At 36.4% G+C, this 17,840-nt stretch overlaps 1 protein-coding gene across 1 annotated transcript in view; it reads left to right on the forward strand.

Annotated features, from left to right (window-relative positions):
• Polr3B (RNA polymerase III subunit RpIII128) overlaps nucleotides 1–16,620 on the forward strand; it is a 75,864-nt gene extending 59,244 nt beyond the window's left edge. Inside the window, exons 19-21 of the mRNA XM_081760011.1 lie at nucleotides 5,637–5,800; nucleotides 13,533–13,622; nucleotides 16,374–16,620. Of these exons, the coding sequence (XP_081616137.1) occupies nucleotides 5,637–5,800; nucleotides 13,533–13,622; nucleotides 16,374–16,503 (384 nt within the window). The 3' untranslated portion in view covers nucleotides 16,504–16,620. The remainder of the gene's footprint in view (nucleotides 1–5,636; nucleotides 5,801–13,532; nucleotides 13,623–16,373) is intronic.
• Nucleotides 16,621–17,840: the final 1,220 nt, after the last annotated feature.

Consider the following 17,840-nt stretch of genomic DNA (forward strand, 5'->3'; position numbering starts at 1 on the left):
GACTCTTAAGGACCACGAAAATGTATTAAAACTCAAGAGCAAATTAAACAAAAAATTCAAACGCTACAGAAGAAAAAAATTAGTTTTGTTTGTTGTTTGTAGATAATCAAAGAGAGAGATCAAATTATTACATATGTTTACTTGCTTGTGTTCGTGAATGTTCAAAATGGCGAGATATTAGATATCGTTTGGTACTAGTATTTTATTGTATTCGAAATACAGGAAGTTTGATTTATAACTATTTATTATAAGATATATAATGTGTTTAAAAGGTAAGGATATCGTTGAACTGCTATGCGGTTAATGTAGATTATTTATTTGATTAATTAATGTATTTATTTATTTACTTTTTTAATTACTTGTTTTTTTAATTTTTTTCCCCTAAACTTGACCATAAATGATAGTGTTGGATGTCGTGGATCAGAAAAAAAAATTAGTCATGGAAATTGAGGGAAAGCAAGGGAAATAAATATGAAAATTTCAGTATAGATCCGAAAGAATACAGCAGAAAGAATACATTTAAGACAGAATAAAGACTTAGGTTGAGAAAAGCGATTGTGTGAATGAAGTGAGTGCTTTTCTAGGTAAAAATCAAACGATGTATATTTAGGGCTAAAAATCTTACCTTGTACCCACACAGCTACACCTGTTTAGGACTTTATTTAGTTGTATCTCAGTTTTCTCTGGAACCATATTTACTCGCAGGAGTAACGTGAGCCATAATATCTTATATTTATATTAGATATAGTCTTCTTTCTCAAATACCATGCAAATGGAAAGATAGGTACTAAGTATTCCGGGAACATCTATATCAGTTCTACTCAACCCACACAAATTTTTGTGTCCAAACACTTTCATGAGCTGAACTCTTCGCAAGAATCATTTGTGTCCGATCTTTTCTAGTAATTTAAACTCCTTCAATAATGTTGTGATTGTGGATTCAGCTATTACCTACCATGACAACTCACTCAGAAAACTGCAAAGAATCATGTGCATTTCCTTTAAGTTTGAAACGCATATAATTTATACACTAGAACACTTTCACTGTTTCTCGAAATAAAATAACTTATATTGAAATAGGAATTCCTTTTTTTTTTTTTTTTTTTTTTTTCATATTTGATTTTGTCCCAGGGAGCACGGTGGCTAAGTGGTAGAGCGCTCACCTCTGGTGCATAGTGTCATTGGTTCGATCTCCGGCCCAATCTTAAGTTTGTGAACAGACCAGCATCCCAGCATCGTGTCTGTGGGATTACTCGACATACTTATGGTTTCTCCCACATTCTCATTCCGTCAATTTTTCCATCATTCATTTGCCTAAATCATGAGTCTCCTTTAGCCAAACGAGCATAATCGTAGAACTTAACTGAAAGATTTCAATTTTTTTCCCCCCAATTGAAGTTTATTTTATTCACATTTAATACAAGTCTTCCAACTATGGCTTTCAGATCATCATCATCATAAAAAAAAAAATAAACGAGATTTTAACGGATTTACAGGCTTCATAGCCCTACATGCCGTAAAAGTCATTTTTCAGTATCTGTCCACCTATTCGTCGTGACGTACACTCGCCGAGAGGCCAATAGTGTTCAGCGTATCGAAGCCAAATTCTAAACATAAGGTTTCAATATAAATAATTTAATAGTATTTTAAAGACACTGTTTACTACAAATTATTGTTACAATATTGATATATAATAAAATTTAATATGTAACATCGTTGGCTTTTTAATAACTAAGTGGAATGCAAAACAGTGAAAGTGTATTGGGATAAGAAGAGCAATTCAGTGGAGCATCGATTATCCGAGCCCCGACTAACCGAGTTTGGGCTAACTAAGGTGCTATTTAAAATATATATTTATATATGAAGAAACTTCGAACGCCCGACCCCGGAATCACTAGCATAAATTATACGCGCACGGCTTTCAAGCCGTTCTTGTTGTTTTCGTTCCTTGTCTAGTTTGGTCCTTTATAAACCGTCGCGCCTCTGAGTGTAGTAATGGAACAGCTCTGCAATCGTGTGTACTGCTGTGAACAATCATGTTTGAAGCTTTAGAACTGTTTTATGTATGAAAACTATTGTAATATGAGTATTTTATTTTTTCTTCAATTTTCAGTTTTGTTGTGTATTATTTTAACTTGCACTAGGACGATCGAATGTGCTGTACAGCAGCAATTAAAGTAGACCTATTTATTATACTGTATCTCATGTATTTACTACTGTGTGTACAATACAGCCCTTCATTCTGGAGAAAGTCTATATTATTCGAGCCCCATTATCCTGGGTTTAGTCAAGTCCACATTAGCTCGGATAATCGTTAATCTAGTGTAGTTCACTTACAAAAAAATAAGTCTGGATAAGACATAATTTGGCAAAAAATAATAGTAATAAAATAAAACAAAATAAAAATAGTAAATTTGAAGTGTCGTAAATGGTAAAAGAGAGAGGGGAAAATACTACACCTAATGGACTACGTTAAACAAGGCAATTCTTGGATCAGGACAAAGAGATTAGCGAAGGACTGTAATGAATAGAAGGGTCTAAATTGAAGCAAGTAACCTGCTAATAATGGCAGTATTTACAAGAATGATGAGCATAAATTAATAAAAAACGAAATCACAAAATATACAATCACAGAATTGTTTTCCTGTGTAAAATGGCAAAGTTATGCTGTATGTGGGAATTCGTTCAATAAATAAATAAATAAATAAATTTAATAGGATATATTAACCCAAACATAGGTCAAGTAAGAATTTTTGAACAAAACTTTCATGGTTCACTAAGTGAAGACCTTAGATGACAGAAATATCGAAAAAAATGTTTTCGAATGAATTGGAAACCGAATGTGACACCTGTAACTCAGCGAGAAACAAACGTAGTTTATACCCTTAATTTAGTACATGAACAATTACTATTTTACGAGAGTAATTGCTGACCCTTCTAGATACAGGAGAAATAAATTATTAGGGATTTAAAAAATTACTTATCATAAGAATATATATATATATATATATATATATATATATATATCTCCGGAAGCTGAAAGGCGCTCGAGAACTCCACGAGCCACATGCACCTACTAACAAGAAAAGGTGAATAAAATTGCTAAAACCTGAAGAAAAGAAGCGAAACAAAGCTTGCTACAAAGGTTTATGTGTGACTTGTAAAGTGCAATGGGTATTTGTGTAAAACGTTTGAAACTAACTTTATAAAGTCAACGGGAAATCAATGTAACACCTGTGATACACTGGGGATTTGTGGGTTAAATGGACAAAATAATCGATTTTATATCATACTAATTCCAGGGCAAATTCAACGATATAAGAGTTCTAAAAAATGCCCAACGGGACTGAGGATCTGAGAATCAAATCCGGGTTTCCAGCTTACCCATGCCGATGCACAACTACTACCCCAGCCATACGTACTTTTGCTCTTGAAATCTGTACTGAGACACTTAGATCACATTAAGTGTACCAGAACTCTCTTCAATATGTCGTTCAGTTCGCAACTATAGGGGAACTGGTGTAATATAAGATTTGTTATTTCCACCATGTAGCATGTATAATATGTGATTCAACCGTTAAAGATGTATTGTTTTGTAGACACTGGGTTGTCGAAGCCTAACAAGAGTAGTGTTTCAGATCATGTAGTCTAAGTGGTTGAGTATCGACTGTAAGAGTGTTAGAATGTACAGCTGCTCAGAGAACGGGCTGGGTAGTGTAGTGGTTAAGCATGGACACGATAACACGTTGAATTTGCAATCTAGTCGTGCATTATTATTATTATTATTATTATTATTATTATTATTATTATTATTATTATTATTATTATTAACTTCCTATGTTGTCGATTCTAAAAGTAATTTCGCTGCTTTTAATTCACGAACTCAATATTTAATCTATATCGAGGCTGTTTCTTTTCGTAAGATTATTTTTCTTGCGTTTTGTAGGCAGGTCTACCGTTGTTGTGATAATAAATAAAGAGAGGTTTATTTTGGTAAAGATAGGATTAAGATCTTTCACTAATCTAATATTTTATTTCAGAGTTTCCAGGTTTTTAACTTTTAATATTTATTAAATATATTTGCAGATAAAAGGAGGAACAGCGCGAAGAAAAATTATATTTAATAACTACTATAACGTAACAAATTATGTTTAGTATATAATTATATAAATAATGTAACAAATAATATTTAATAATTGAAATTCTTTGATTCAGTCTATCATCAGCGCGTTTGTTAATGTAAAATATTGCTGTACATGTTCTAACTACTCGTAGCTACTTGTGATGTAGGAATATACCTACTTCAATTGTTAAATTTCTGAGATTTGAATTTGCAAATTTCTTAGCAATTGGTGATTAGAATTACTTCGACTTAAAAAGACACACTGCTTATGTTGTCAACAGATGCATTTCTATTCAACAACCTGCCCTTTGTTGACATTCAAGGGCCGCTGTGGCTCAGTGGTAGAGCGTTCATCTCTGGTGCACGGGGTTTGTGGTTCGAACCCAGCTTGCGCCAAGTAAGTTTTGTAGTAGACAAACACCATGTGCTTGGGTTTTCTCGAGGTTCTCCAGTTTCATCCCGCGTTCTTCATTTCATCATTTCATTTATTTCTCATCCTCACCGTCTCCTTTAACCTAGCCGGCATAACCGTGGGACATAAAACTTAAAAGGTTTCATTTATTTGTTGACACTGAAATTACTCTTTGCTTAATTTAATTGAAATAAACATTTAAAACTGATTTAATTGATGAAATTAACATGAGAAAGAATGTATGTTCTAGATGGGTATTTCATGTTTTATTCCTGCTGCTTTCAAGTGAATTTCATTTGAAGGAAGGACAAATAAACTGGACAGATTATTCCAGTTATTGTAAAAAACTTCTAGATTACTTAAGTAAATAGTTAGAGATTTTTGTCTTGTTGTGAGAGTCAAATACATACGTATTTGATTTCATACTAAACTACATCTGTTCTGCAGGTCATGTATTTTTATAGTATGTGTTTGGGGAAACAGATCTAAATCAGGTTGGGATGATAGTAGAATCATCAAGATATTGAAAGTCCAAATCAATGATTTAACTTGTATATGCAGTGTTTGGGAAGAATATAGCCCTGAAGACTGAAAAGTTCTTTATGAAGTTTTATGCTACGTTGCTACAAAACGTTCTTCTGATGGGTGAATATTAATGTATAATACTTTGCATTAGCTGTCTGGTCCTTGAACATATAATTTATGATTAATCCTTATCCGAGAAAAAGGACGCAAAGTCCTTCCTAGCAGAATACAAATTTATCTTCTTGAGGTAAGGAGAGCATGAGTGCTTCTATTCCAATGGTTATTGAGTCGTCTTTGGATCCTGGATCGTAGTGACATAATCAATATTTACTAATCATGACATGAATTGTTCGTCTTCACATTCGAAATAGAAAGTAATTTTGTCAGGATGTCGACATCTTTCCGTGCTTTTGTCGTACTGATGCTTTTTGCCACACACATTTCACTCAGTTTGAGCGCCCAGATTACTGGAATTTATTCGTAGTTAGTGCAGAGTACGAAGCCAACATCGAAATATGTACTTTTTTTTTATCACTTTTTACGTTATTTATTCATTAGTTCACGTAATATTTTCAGGTGTATTACCAGAAACTGAAACATATGGTGTTGGACAAGATGCATGCCAGAGCTAGAGGTCCGCGTGCAGTACTGACGCGGCAACCTACAGAAGGAAGATCTCGAGAAGGTGGTCTTCGGCTGGGTGAGATGGAAAGGGACTGCTTAATTGGCTACGGTGCCAGGTAATTTAGATTCTAGTTTGTCATAAATAGAGACTAGTTATACATTTTGAAGACAATTGTGGTATTAATTTTTGATTACAGGTAATCAGTCTGTAGCCTTGTCGGAAACGACCAAACCATGGCGTTGATGAAAGATCCAAGAAAACCCACCACCACACCACCGGCGCCGCATTATTTACCATTGCATTATTAATAGTTTAGCGTTCTCCTTCATGTATTTCCTCATCTTGGTGGAAAACGAAAAGTTCCGACGGACGCCCTTGAGTCGTCGACTAACATCAGGAAATTATGGGTCCAGATCCCATTGCTCCCTCGTAACAATTTACATTCTCTCCATGACGTGTTTTGGGGGAAGGACGGTGGCGCAGTGGTAGAGTTCTTACCTCTGGTGCTTGGGATCCGTGGTTCGATTCCCGGCTAAATAAGTTTGTGGTGAACAACAACGTGTTCGTGGGTTTTCTCGGGGTACTCCTGTTTCCTCCTACTTTCTCATTCCCCCAGTTCTTCCATTATTATTCACTTGCTGTAATCGTCGTCTCCATTAGCCTAAGGGCATGATCGTGAGACGTTAAACTGTAAGATATAATTTCATTTTTTCCATGACGTTCAGTTAGATTATCCTTTTATCGTAACAAAAATTATGTATGTTATTTTTGTGATTAACTCTATATAGTTATGGTTCGAATGTACCAACAAGATATGAAAAGCTTAAGGGATTATCTTGCATGACATCTAACTGGACAAGTGTTGTTGTTTTCTTTGTAAATGTAGGCTCATTGGTTTAAAGCCAGAGTAGATATCTTCAAAGGTTCAGTGCATCAAAGGTGTCATAGCGACACTCTTTAGTCCAATTACGAACAAAAATTCTTGAATTCTTCTGGGTTAAAAACAAAATAAATAAATTATAGAACAGGATCCGTTCACAATAAATAGCGTTATAATAGACCACTGATAAGTGAACTGGGCTTACCTGCATTGTTGTAATTCGTGAGGAAGTCATGCTTCTGTGGAGTATGATGCTGAAAAGTTTGAAATATGAAAACTTTTTTTTTTTATTATTATTATTTTAAAGCATAAATTGCAGAATTCTGCATATTCTAATAGAGAACGATTTTGAAACTAAACGTTCTTGCTCCAAGTTCAGAGAACTCCACCTGTTCTCTGACAAGGCATTTTCTTTTTCTATTGCCAATGAGATAAACCTATAGGATTTCAGGTGCTGTTTAGAGGAGCAGTTCGACTTAGAAATGCATTTTTTACAAATTATTTCCATTTGTAGAGTTGAAAATTACAAAAGGAATGGTGTTTGTTTTATCGCGATAAGTTCAGTCGTTAACGAGTAACAGAGGGAAAAAGATTTTGTGATGACGTCATACGTGGTCAAGCAGCGAGAGCAGGCTTCCATACACAGTGCCAAGCATTTCGTTTGAGAGAGGTGCAGTAGCACGTTCTAAGGTGCAGTTTCCTTTCCCAGAACTGATTGCAAAGAAATGTCATCTGCATGTAGAAAATGATAACATGTGATGGTGGGCTGCAGAAAAGTTTACAATATTATAAAACGTATTTTTTTCCTAGAAAGTCTTAAGTTCAGCGTTTGATAAAAGAAACTAAAATTTCGAAACCAATACAATGTAAATAGATGGCGGACGAGATTGCTGCAACACCTAATTACCTTTTCTTTAATCATGCTTCCGATTCCCAAACATGAAATAACATCTGTAAAGTTTGTCAGAATACGAAAAATACTTTACCGGTTAAATTTGTTTTATTCGCATCGCTCTCCGCGAAACAACTCTCGTCATCCGTTTCGTCATTGCCACTTAGTTACACTTGTCGCATCATTGTCACTTACAGAAAAATTAAACGAAATCAATGTCCTGAGGAACACTGTCGTCGTCACTGATTCTTTCTACGAACTGGTATATTTCACTCCCCAATTCACATTGTATAGCAGTTGTATTTACATTTATTTCTAAAGCAGTACCGTCATAATCATGAGTGACACCGTTGCTATTACCCCCTAATGCCTCGTCTCGACTACAACCGTCAATTGCGTCTTGTACTATATTTTTACTTTGGTAACTGGACATAGATCGGCGCTTATTCAATGGCTCGGATTCTATACCTTTCAATAATATACCTGGAACAGCATTCTTTCTCAGTTTGCGTGTAAATAATTCTCCTGACATTAGCTTTTCTTTCAGTAAACATGACTGCTCAAAGTTGGACTCTTCAAGATGTTTGGAACAAACATGAGTGTTTTCATTTGGCACAAAATTTTTCCTATTGATTTTCTTGAGCCATAATTTATATCGATCTGGTGATTTCTCACGACTTGGAAAAAAAATCTCAGCTTTAATCGCACAAGAATTACAACTGAAAACAGCACGTGTTAGGCATTTCTACCTCAATTCACAGACATAGCACGCGCTGTTCTAACACTTGAGTTCCAGGGAGAGAGTGTTAATATTCGGAGGGGCACATGATTTTCACACAATACTATTGTATTTATTATATTATAGACGTATTATTTTGATGTCTTTTGGGGGCACTCTCAGAGCTCCGGGAGACAGTGCCACCACCAAAAAACATGTGTGGAAGAAACACTACTTCGCACAACACTACGTAATTACTGCTCTGTCTCTCTATTCTTTTTTATACTAATGCTGTAGGAAAAACAACTAACAAAAACGTCCCTCAAGAATTCAACACAAAGCAAGACTGCTAACGAACCCAAAACACAATCTATTAAATCCATTGCACTATTAAAGGTTTTATCAGCTGCGTACAAGGGAGTGGTTGCTGACTAACATTGAGTTCCTTGCGTAGCCCACGAGTGACGTCAGCATTTGCGATTCATCAAAAACAAATGCCTAGAGAAGCCGAACGAGACTGCCTATCAAGATTTAAATAAATATGGGTCTCTTATTTTTTGTTACACTTTCTATTTCACCAAACTTGTTTTTAACTCGAACTGCTCCTTTAATTATCAACCCTCATTAGTTCGCAACATTAAGTCGCAAATCTTTCAAAATTTGAAATCTGTGTTTACATGTTATAATAAGGCCTGTTGGCAAAAGGAAACAGGCAATAAAGAAAATGTCGATAGTGTGTATAGTTTGTGGAACATGCACATAGTTTGTTCGTCTTCGGATAGCTTTTTCAGAAATTTACCTCAATTTGTTGAAAACTGAGAAAAGATACCAACACTATGTGATCGACGGCCGGCCATAGTTTTAAAAGATCTAAGGAAGCATCATCTCGTTATGCCGAAATAGTATCTACAGGTTAAATGACATTCTTCAAACGCTGGATTTGGAGAAGGAAGACAGGGCTCGTGACTTTAAAGCTCATGGACTTTAAGACATTTTTGAATCTGAGGTGATACTTTGAAAGTTTACAATTAGTATCTTTTTCAGAATGGATAATTCAAAGAAATACGATGGAACGTTTGAGGAAATGTGCTGTCAGTGATAACAGACATGTTGAACATGATTTTTGTTAAGATAGTTAATGTGCTGTTCAGTGACGACACTAACTTTAGTTTCTTAGGGGGCAGACAGAGGGGCAGAGAAGTTTTGGGGGAGCTTTTTTTTTCTATACTGAAAAGGATAATTTTATATTACTTGACCTACATTACAATGCAATATGTTGAGAGAAGTAGTAGTAGCCAGTAGGGACCTCTCCCCTTGCTCTCCGCGTTTAGCGTTGTCACTAGCGCTGTTCATGTTTTTTTTTTTAACGTGGTTCCAGATTATAGTCACCCTTTATATTTACTGGTATTCATATAGTATAATGTAGTCTTAGAACTAAATTCTGTCTATACTAGATACAGTTAACTGTACTTGCTACATTACCAAGTGAAATATACGAGTATGCATAACGTGTTTGAAACGAAACATTTTAAAATATGTACATATAATAAAATTAATTTGTAGTAGAAATACCATGGAAGTGTCAGTCTTAAATACACAATGACGAAATTGAAATTTAACATTTAAAAATATGCTTCTAAATATCGTACTTCTAAAATGTGAGTGAAATTTCAACAAGTCCTCTTGTCTTCCTCGGCGACTTGAAGTTAGTATAAATCTAACATCCTATGATAAAATAGTACCAGTATTACTCGGATGAAGAATGTTGTGGCACTACTAGTTGAATGATGCAATTTATTTTTCCTAACTTCGTTTAATGTACGGGGAGCAGTCAAACGGAAACCGAATTCACGCGAGAAAGTACCAACAGAATATTTTTTTTATTCAAAAGTAATTGCCAGACGCGTTAATACATTTATCCCACTGAGAGTTGATACGATCAATTCCAGTCTTGTAGAAGGAGTTAGGTCGCTGACGGATCCACAACCTCATCCACTCTTGCACTTCCTCGTCCGACTGAAACGGACGTCCACGAATGTCTTCCTTCAGGTCGCCAAAAATTGAAAATCACAAGGGAAACGATTTGGATTGTACAGAGAACGTTGAAGTGTTTCCCAGGCAAAGATCTGAAGTGTATCCCTCACCAGATTGGCAGTATAGGGACAGGCATTATCATGCAAAAGAATGATTCCGTCCGAAAGCATTCCAGGCGCTTTGACTTTATGGAACGTCTCAGTTTCTGCAAACAGTCTTCATAGCGCTTCGCCTTTACTGTAACCGACGCTCGAGGAAATCAGAAACCAAAGGGCGCCTGCAGTCGAAGGAGGTCATCATGACTTCACCGGAACTTGTGTGGATAGCTTTGAATTTCTTTGGGGGGATAATTGGGGTATTTCCATTGTTAGCTTTGCCGTTTGCTCTCGGGCTCAATAAGGTGGCACCACTTTTCGTTTCCTGTGACAATACGGAACAAAAACGCATACTCTTTCTCGTGGTACCGCTGCAAATGTATCAGACGTAAAGCTATTCTCTCAATCTTTTGCCCCTCCGTCAGTTGATGCGGAATCCACTTCGCGCAAAATTTTCGGAACTGCAGGTGTTCTTTGATAATGGCATGCACGGAGCCATGGCTAATTCCAACATCGAATTTCTTCCTGTTTGATTCGTCGGTTTTCCCGGATAAGACATCGGGATAATGGCTCGATGGGATTCTCCACTCATTCGACTTGGTATGCCATTTTTGTACACTTACCAGTGACATGCAGTGTTCACCATCCAGACATGCGACGATGAGTTTCGGGTGTTCCTCAAACAAACAAACAAACAAACAAACAAACAAACAAACAAACAAAAAAAAAAAAAAAAAAAAAAAAAAAAAAAAAAAAAAAAAAAAAAGGAACCACTCCTCTCTGCTCTCCTTTGCTTACCTCCATTTCTAATGCTTGACGAACACACTTTTCACTGCGCTCACCTGTAGAGCAATAAAGAACAACTGTGTGTACCTGTTAGTTGTCACTATGTATTTCTCCTCCAGAGAGATGGCAGTATCGATAAGTAACAGCAGTTTTGCCAACTTTTGCGAGGAATGTTTTATAGAGGGTGTTCGGTTTTCACTTGACTGTTCCACATATATTGTGCATTTTGTAAGTAATTTAAAACTAAATATGCACTTCTGTAAAATTTTCTGCACGTTGAACGAAAAAACACACTTTAATATATGATGTGATTGAAAAATGGCACTTTCAACAAAGTGAACAACAAGCTGCAAGAATATTTGTTGAAATTTTATAGCAGATTGGGAATAGTAAAATTTTCTCTTAATTACTGGAGTCTATTTTCTCTCTGTCCTAAATATAAGCACTGTAGATACTCATTCCATTCTCTAAAATTTTCTTATTTCTGCCAAATTAGTCTTCATAGCTGTTTCATTAGAGGAATTTCTCTTACCTTTAAATATTTCAGATAAAATCTGATATGTTCCCGGCAATTCATTGTTCTTTAGCTTTTTAATCACTGTTTTAATTTCTAAAAGGTACGATTTCTCGACTGAAGGTCTTGCATTGCTCATATAAGATCTTCGTATAAAGTGCCCCCCCCCCCCTTGCAAGATCAAGGCGAGTATTTTTTGAGTTGAATTAAAGATTATACTTCATACTATTTTTTCCCGTACATATTATTTGTGAGTTTATTGAAAATCCTTTCCGTCTCTAGAACATTCCCAGGATTTCTATTATGTTCCTCTCCTCTTTCATCACTACATTCAGTTGGGTTGATATCCCTTTTCTGAACCTAGCTACTCCTTCATTTGACTCCCTTATGCTAATATTATACTTTGATTGTTGTTACTTATTCTAACCTTTTACATTGTTTATGCTTACGCCTAAAAATAAAAGTAAATTTGTGTTTTCAATCTTTATAAATTTCAATGTTTAAAATGTTAGTAGCTTCTTTCATTACTTTTATTGTGGAAATGTAAAAATAAACAATCAAGAACGAAAATTGGAATTTACAGTCCCTCGTCTTTGCCGACAATATAGTCTTGATAACTGAATTTCCTAGAAAACTACAAGAAGGAATAAATATATGGAGCGAAGAATTGCAGAGAAATGAAATGAAGATAAATCATAAGAACAGTAAACTGATAAGGATAAACAAGAGCGGAGAAACAGCAGGGAATAGGATCACACATGAGGGTAAAAACTTGAATGGGTGGAAAGCTACGAATACTTGGGAACAATCATGCACAAAGAAGGGAAGATAGATCAAAAGATATTGAATAGAATAAATAAAGCAACAAATACATTTTACCAGTTATACCCAACTGTCACCAATTAAAGAGGAGTGGAAAGAAAAACAAAACTGCAGATTTATAAGACAGGATACAAACCAATTATAGAATATGAAGCAGAAAATTGGACTATGACAAATAGACACAAATCAAAAATACAGCCAACAGAAATGAAATACTTAAGAAGGGTTGCGGGAAAGACAAAGAGGGATAAAATTAGATATACAAAAATCAGAGAAGAGTTGGAACAAACACTCCTGAATAGCAATATCGAAAACAAACAACTGAAGTGAATATGACGTGTAAATAGAATGGAAGCGAACGGAATACCCAGAAGAATCTTAGAAGCCAGAACAGAAGGTCGAAGAACGAGGGGACGACCAAGAAAAATGTGGATAAACAACATCGAGCAGATAGCAAATAAGAAGGGGAAGATACTAAAAGAATTGAAGAAATTAGCTGCAGATACGAGTAAAATACAAATGATGGACTTAGGACTCAACACCCTAAAGGGTAAAAGATAAAGATGGTGATGATGAAGAAATAGCTTCTTTCGTGTTGGTATGTTATTTATCGAATCATACTTCCTTTTTCTTCCGTCTAAAATATTTTGTACGTTCTTCATGTACTTTCTTTACGTTGTCACGAATGATTAGCCGCGTTGCAACTACAGGCTTTGCCCTTATTATTATCGCTTTCATTCTCTTTCTTTTCAGTCATTTGGAAAACTTCGCATTTTTAGTATGAATTCTAACCAGTTGAATCTTTTGGGTCTTGATTTTTCCAGCAGTAAAACTTTCTGTATCTACACACGTCTTGACTTCTCATGCCGAAAGCTTTGATTGTGTGCTAAAATTGCAAATACCATTGTAAAATCAGATTTTAAATTGATTTGAGATTTCTGTCTCCCACGTGAACGATGAAAGATCCATGACTTGAGCGTACGTTTACTAGAAAGACATAGAAATTAGGAACAGACTTTCCGCGAAGTGTAAATACATTCATTGATTTTAACACTTGTTAGGCTTTCATTTTCCGAATATGATGTTCTTTCTTATTTCTTTCACAGTATGTTACTACTTGAAAGACTGATGATTTCCAGTGACGCTTTTGACGTTGATGTCTGCAATCAATGTGGATTGTTAGGATATTCAGGATGGTAAGTTACCGGATTTCTCTATCCATATATTGTATTTACAGTCTAAATTAGTTATTATTTTTCTGGGCTTTCGGCATCTGTGGCCATTTTAGCCCGTCAATCCGGAGGAGCGGGAAAGAAAGAAAGGAGTGGGGAAGTAACGAAGCGGCATGAGACCTTGATATTCGGGTCATGGTTTATAAGAAATATGCTGTTAATTTAGTAGAAAGTGTCCTATCAGAAGATGTGGAAACAATAGGTATTTAAACTTCAGTCAGGTTTGTACGTGTGGATCCTGCTACGAAAGCACTACGTGTAGTACTGTATTGCCAAGTTTAATATTAATATTTGAATATACTTTTGCAATATATAATATATCTATTAAGTGTAATGTACTTTATTGCAGAGTACACAAATTCTATAGATTCTTTTAAGTTAAAATTAGATAAAAGGACGTAACGTTTTTGTTTAATTTCAACAAAATGAAAAATGTGAACTCGGTTAAAAACATTCCTGCCCTACATAAAAATATTCCTATTGTCTCCTTATCTAACAACATTTTGATTCAACTTCTTTCTCCGTTTTGATTTCTAAATCTCGATTGTTTGGTTTATTAAGAAATATAAATACCTCGAAGTCTCTGAATAACAAACACCGATGAATGATTATTTGTCAGTGAGATGTATTCATCACAGAGGCTACACAAATTTCGATTGCTCACAGTTCATGAGTTAATTGTATACAGTATGTAGTAAAGGCATTAGTTGCAACTTCGAAATGTTCGAATGATTTAGGTATGCTCACCTTCGTATCGGTTTATAAGGAATGCAAAATATGCAATAAGGAATGTGTAATTTTCTTCTCAGGTATATGACATACCCTTTGTAAAATCCTTTAATCCACATCCAGATTACTAAATGTACAAGTAACGCAGTATGAAGATGCAATATTACTGTTAAATAAAGAAAAGTTATTGTGGACAGAAAAAGGAATTATAAATTCAGTTTGCATTTGTTCCGTATAGTAGTTTATGGGAAATGGTTTATCTACGCTAAATACAGTATAGAGTGTATTGTGGACTAGGAATAATTTCCTGCCCTTTGTATAGATTTTACTTAATTTTCGTGGAGGGGGGGGAGGGGAGAAACTGTTCGTATCGGAAGGTATCCGTAAAAGAGAGAGTTATGTCCCATAATTTTACATACATTTTTGCCTGAACAAATAAGTGTCCATTGTTAAAATGTTTGTTAAGGGAGGTTACACTATATCATTCATACTTGCCTTTTCTCATTAGTTCTTGTTCTTAACACTTTTGACGACATTAGAAGAGTTTTGGCTGAAACATTGAACAATAAAAATATATAAATGACTTTGTTACTCAGGAAATTCTAGATCGGCCAGCTCTTAGAAATACCAGGTGCATTCAAGTTATAACACCGCCATTTTTTTTCTCATGATTGGTGACATAGAAACATGCTGTTTGTTATAAAAACGCGAGCACTCGTTGTCATTGCCTGACAGAGATGGCAACACCGTACTGCACACACAACTTTAGTGGCAGCAATGAGAGTAGTGTTTGTTTTTGATACGATACTCGTCATTTTCCCATTTGCGTGGTGTGACAGTGCTTGAAATTCATCGCCAGTTGAGTGAGACATGTGATGATAGTGTCATGAATGTGTCTATACCCTGGCCGGTGAACGATGATTTCTGACAGCTTTGCACAAGCTCACGGCGAACGAGCAGAAGACAGCAGGTCAACCAACCTTTTAGGCTCAGAACCTATCGCGTCTCCATGGTAACCACCGCACATTGCCAAACTTTCTCTTGCCGGCTCTCACCCTCAACGAGGAAGCAGACGATTCTCCCCTTGCGCGAGAAGCACATGACAACATCGCACTTCTCAGTCGTCCTCGCGAGCTGAGCTGTCAGAAATCATTGTTCACCGGCCAGGGTGTAATGTGCGTTCGTGAGTACGACACTTCAAAGAAAGCAGAATGTCATGTGACAACAAACCAAGACAATCTCGGCGTCTCAAAGGCCGGTTTGACGTCATGATCGAACGAATGAAGAAAGTTGTTTAGGAGGATCGTCGAATAAGTGTGGAACACATCACCTCCAAAGTCGGCATTTCCGTGGGATGTGTACATACTATCGTTAGACTGGCTTGTGTGAGGCCGAGATTGTTTTAGTTTGTGACACGACGTTCTGCCTTCTTTGAACTGTCGCACCGACGAACGCAAATTAGACATCCATGACACCATCATCATATGTCTCATTCAACTGGCGATGAATTTCAAGCGGTGTCACATCACGCAAATGAAGAAAACTAGTGATTACACGCTGTTGTACATTATCATTTTACGATTATCGTAAGTATTAAAACTAGTCATAATTTCCACCGCTGCTGCTAGCGTTCTGTATGCTGTATAGTGTTGCCATCTCTGTCACGCATTGAGAACGAGCAGCACGTTTCTATCTGTTATCAGTCCTGAGAAAAAAATGGAGGTGCTATTATTTGAATGCACCTCGTATGTGATCAACACATCACTGTTGTTTCTGGATTTGTAGATTGAATTTTGAATCCTTTAACTCAAGTAGCCTCCTAATTCCGTAATGGGTCCACACCAAAAATTCTGTCTCCACTGGGAATCGGAGCCGGAACCATGCCATCCGTATTCACCTGTTATTTTGAAAATAGTAAACGTTAGCTAACGATATTTGTCTTTCAATAAAATGGGCTTCTTTTTACATTTGTTCTTCTTTTTTCAGGTGTCACAATTGCCGTTCAAGTGCTTCCGTATCTTCCATACGAATTCCGTACGCGTGCAAGCTACTGTTTCAGGAACTGCAATCCATGAACATTATACCTAGGTTGAAGTTGGACAAGTATTGTGATTAATTATAATTGTGTTATCATGTGCGTATGCAAGTGCACTGTGTGATAATATGAAGTGATTTTTTAAAAAAAAGAAAAAGTTTCTGTTTGTATATACGAAAGATTAAAGTCAAGAACCAATTTTTTCCGTTTTTATTTCTGTGTTTGTTGTATTGTAGTATAGAAAAGGATCAACAAATGACCAAACAACAATATCAGTAGCGAAACGAGGTCGGTAAGCTCCCACCAGTTTGAAAGATTTTGTAGACCATGTATTTGCAGTTAACAGTTAACATTTTTTCTCTATGTTATTGGTTTCTTAGATCTATTAATGGATGAAATAACGTCAGCAATTGAACAAACTTTTCAGTTAGTTCTTTCTCGTACCTAAGTAAGTTTTTCTTGACCTAGGCATTTCTTCGTATAATGTTACAATGATTTGAAATTTCCTCTATGGCTTGTATGGATTCTGTAATTGCCTCCTGTGAATCGTATTATACGGAAATATACGGCACAGTCCTGGACTAGAATACCAACATGAACAGCTAGAAACCGGCCTTCCGTGAAGATAACTCCTCCGCTGTTGCGTGTGTTTCGAGGTATGGCGTGCTCCAAAAATTCCCCCCACACAGCGTGCGATGGCCAGCCTATGCCACACATTGCAGGCGACAATCAACTGCGCAATTCACAGTGATTTACTCCATTCGCAAGAGCAGTGTGGAGCTCTGAAACCGTGTCACGTGGCTGAGAGAAAAAGGCATAGCAGGAGGCTGTATGAACGTCATCTTGCGGGTGATCAGTGGAAGTTTATTACCCCTGATGAGGCGTGGATTTACCTCACAGACTGTGGTAAAGTTTATACCATTACATACAGACTTGTTGACACCAAGGGCTGAGACATGTTCTTCCACTAATGCACAGAGTTTTCCAAAAGATTAATGATTGTGGCCGGTTTCTCGTGCAGAGACAAACGTGTCTCTCTAAAAGGTGGAGCAAAACGTCAAAATCAATTCTGCGTACTACCAGACTCATACCCTGGTGGAAATATACCAGTATTGTACGGACAAGACGTGAATCAGGTTGAACTACACCAGGAAGACATCCAACCACACGGCGAAACATCGTTGGAATTCTATCGCCGTATGAAACAGGAAATTGGAATTTCGGCTATTCCCTTCTGTGACGTCCCTGTCAAGAGTTCAGATGTCATCCCAATGGACTATTTGATTTCCGACTTCTCAAACGGCATCTGTCCCATCATCGAGTCCGCACAGTCTCCGGTCTATGAAAAGCCTGTAAAGAGGAGTACGATGCAATACACAGGTCTAGCTGCAATATAGTCTCCTGCAATGGAAATCAGA

The sequence above is a fragment of the Thermobia domestica genome, chromosome 5, assembly GCF_964235325.1.
Source record: "Thermobia domestica chromosome 5, izTheDome1.hap1.1, whole genome shotgun sequence".
In the NCBI taxonomy this organism is placed as follows: domain Eukaryota; kingdom Metazoa; phylum Arthropoda; class Insecta; order Zygentoma; family Lepismatidae; genus Thermobia; species Thermobia domestica.